Source organism: Ascaphus truei, chromosome 9 (genome assembly GCF_040206685.1).
Source record: "Ascaphus truei isolate aAscTru1 chromosome 9, aAscTru1.hap1, whole genome shotgun sequence".
Lineage (NCBI taxonomy): Eukaryota > Metazoa > Chordata > Amphibia > Anura > Ascaphidae > Ascaphus > Ascaphus truei.
Genome location: NC_134491.1, coordinates 64,289,770 through 64,293,209, shown reverse-complemented (window position 1 = coordinate 64,293,209; position 3,440 = coordinate 64,289,770). Strand labels below are relative to the sequence as shown.

Below are 3,440 nucleotides of genomic sequence, written 5' to 3'. Positions count from 1 at the left end.
GTTTGTTGTCTCTTCACTTCTGAGTTAGTGCACTGTATATACAGTATGTCCTCACTATTCCCTCTATATTACCCAGATGAAGGTCCCATACTGGACTGAAATGTAGTTTTTTATGTTTGGACACCAATAACACACTTTTGAACATTTGCTCTGCGGTGCTGTGTCTTATTCATTGGACTCTAGTTTGGGTAAAATACCTATTATACATGTTAGGTGAATCTTTCTATTTTTATATTGTGTATATTTTTAGTAATCACAATTAGTACAATGACTTATTGCCTGCATGAACTAAATTGGATCCCATTGCAAAATATTAAAAGTCCTTCCAATTAGGGTCTCTTTGTACCACTCCAGAATGAATGTATATGTTTATTTATTCATGAATGGAATGAGAAGCAAATGACTGGAAATAGATATTTCTGTTTTTCATGTGATTGGCGAATATGGCCATACATTTTAGAATGCTGTAGCTGTCATCTTTTCCGGCATTTCATCAAGTGGGTACAAATCTTAGTCTCAGGGTATTTCATCCAATGTGCACTCATCCCTACCACTTTCAGCCAGCACAGCCCTGCGTAGGATGTATGTCTTTATAATTTGGATGTACGCATCTTTAAACTTCTTTATTTTGAATGCGTAGATGATTGGGTTCACGGCCGAGTTGGCATGGGACAGTAATAGGACAAGAAAAATAGTGGGCCAGTATTCTTTGAATTGTGTAACAGCTGGGACAAAATGGATTATGCAGTTTACAGTGGACAGGGGCAGCCAGCTCAGGGCAAACATTAGCAGGACCAAGGATAGTACTTTAGCAGTTTTGTATTCCTTGCCGTAGGATACCACGGTGCGTATGGAGTTGGGGATATTCAGCTTCAACTGTTTTCTTATAAGGTAGAAAATCTCAATGTACAAAGCCAGCATTATCACCAGTGGGAGAAGAACCCGTACGAACATGTTGAAGTAGACCATATAGTCCATACTCATGACACTGAGAAATTGACAGCTCAGGTAGTTCCTGTCTTTTGGGTCTAGGCTGGACCTGTTGTTCCAACCAAACATTGGCACTAAACTCACTAAGAAAGACACAATCCATGTAATTCCGATAGATAGATAAATTCTTCTTCTTGTGATCACCGTCCTGTACCTGCAGGAGCAATGACAGATTCTTGTAATTTTTGGGTAACACCAAACTCTGACCAAATATTGTTCAAAATGTCATATTTTCTAACATGGCAAGGAAAAGCTATTTAGACTCCCCTTTCCTAAGAAAAACAAAACATAGAAATTGATGGCAGATAAGAACCACTTGGCCCACCCAGTTTGCCCATTTTCCTATCTATTGGAAAACCTCAAATTCTATTATAACCTTTGGTTTCTTTCGTATTTAGATGCCTAATGTCTATCCCAATCTGTTTTGAATTCTGTTACTGTATTAGCTTCTACCATCTCTGTTGGGAGGCTAAACCATGAGTCCACCACCCTTTCGATAAAGTTTACTTACTTACTTAGAAAGATTCCCACAGAATTTATGCTTAGAAAGCAGAAAGGGAAAGAAACATTCTAAAATAAATACAATTTTATTTCAATAAAAAGTTAAACTATGGGTCTGCCAATATCAATGGAGTGATACTCGGTATACCCCACATCACCCTTTGACCACTGCCTGTCCCCCAATATCATCATACAGTACTTCAATCGCTGGAAACAAATGGGATTGTTATTTAGATTGACACCTAGAATAATTTTATGGGGTCAGCTAGAAATGAAGATAACAAATTAACTTTGTATATAATCCATTGATAATTACTAAAAACAAATTAATCCTTAGTTTCTGATTCCATGAGTTTATTAGCATCAATCCATATTTCTTTCAAAACCGTCACACAAAACCTCCCTCCATGGGAAATATTATTAGCTGCTGAAACACAGACGGACAAGTTTAGACATCCATTGTCATTTGGAAGATGAAAGCTTTTGCCTGATGTTGTACTTGCGCAAGTCACTGGAGTTTTATGTCAAAAATAGACACATCCATTGCATTAACTGCACAGATGATGCCAAATTTGGCCTCTTTCTGCATACAACTACCTATTTTTATTAGTACACTCAATTCAGACATTAGGACACAGAACAATGTATTTATTTGACATCCTTTTAGCTGAGCAGCCCCTTGCCAGATCATACTGTACATAAATATATTATTACATAGTGCCATTTTTTTTTAGATGCATGTTTTTTTCTCCAGCTGCCCTCCCCGATGTCCTCTAGTTTTGTGTGCTACATATTCTCATATTAGAGAAGGACAAGTAAAAATAAAATAAAATAATTACAAAATATATGCTGGCAGATTACAAAGAAGTAGGAGAAAAACGCTGCTCAACACATTTCCCCCTTAGGGATTTTCTCAAGGATGTACGTCTTCTCAATGTAAATAAAGACATTGCACTCAATACTGCACACTAACTGTAACTGAGCATTGCATGACTAGAGGAAGAGAGTAGAACTTTTTAAAACTTGTCCTAAAATATTGTTTGTCCAAATATAACAGGTATTACCTAATACTGACTTACTCATGTACATTAACGGCAAAGTTTTGACACAGTGTACCTGTAGCTTACCTGATTGGTATCTTAATTCTCAAATACCTGTCAATGGCTATGGCGAGAAGAGATAGGTTGGACGCGTTGGTTAATATGAGGACTAGGCAGCACATGAATAAACAGGCGTGGAAATGCATTTGTAACCCCAGGATTACTAAAATTTCCAGCGGCGTGACCAGGACTCCCACAGATAGATCTGCCAGTGCCAGTGACATAATGAAGTAAAAAGTTGCGTTCTGAAGACTTGGGTTTATTCTCACAGCCCAAATCACCAGGGTATTGCCCAAAACAGCTGATATTCCAATCACAGACTCCAGTGCAATGAAAATGTTTGAATAAATATCTCTGTCTGCTGTTTCATTAGCCATGGCTAAAGCTGGGAGGACAGCGCCTGGATTGACTTCAAACCAAAGGAGAGCATGAGGGAGGATGGCAATAAATATGAAATGGATTGTCACATAGTATCTGTGCAGCGCTCAATCATCCATGGCACAGACTGGCTGCAAACAAGTTCTGCTTACAAGATATTTCAGTTTTTGAAGTGGAGAAAATCTTCTGTTGTGATGACAACAATTCTCTTCAGTGATCTTCTACAACAGACTACACCTGTAGGAATATTCCTGCTGACACTAAAATGCCTTTGTGATGTCAAAGGAAATAGCTGTTGCGCATAGTAGTTCTAAAGACCCTGCAGGATGCTATAATCAGACGCTACCCTCTTTTTTCAGCATTACTGAGAGTTCGGTAGGAACTCATGAGTCTTATGCCTTTGGTTGAAATGCCTCTCAATATTTAGAGAACTAACATTTGAAACCAATTCTTCCTTTGGTCAGATGGTGC

The 3,440-nt window shown here is 38.2% G+C and overlaps 1 protein-coding gene across 1 annotated transcript; it reads right to left on the bottom strand.

Annotated features, from left to right (window-relative positions):
• Positions 1–489: 489 nt before the first annotated feature.
• LOC142502326 (adenosine receptor A3-like) lies at positions 490–2,968 on the bottom strand. Its single transcript, XM_075613141.1, has 2 exons — positions 2,619–2,968; positions 490–1,144 (listed from the first exon to the last, which is right to left on the bottom strand). Exons 1-2 carry the CDS (start codon positions 2,966–2,968, stop codon positions 517–519), a joined length of 978 nt encoding a protein of 325 aa, XP_075469256.1. The 3' UTR covers positions 490–516.
• Positions 2,969–3,440: the final 472 nt, after the last annotated feature.

Bases quoted from the DNA above. Each gene is read 5' to 3' on its own strand.
- LOC142502326 (XM_075613141.1), bottom strand. From the start codon at position 2,968: ATGGCTAATGAAACAGCAGACAGAGATATTTATTCAAACATTTTCATT. The intron at 1,145-2,618 runs GTAAGCTACAGG...TTGCTCCTGCAG, and splicing joins AGAATTAAGATACCAATCAG to GTACAGGACGGTGATCACAA.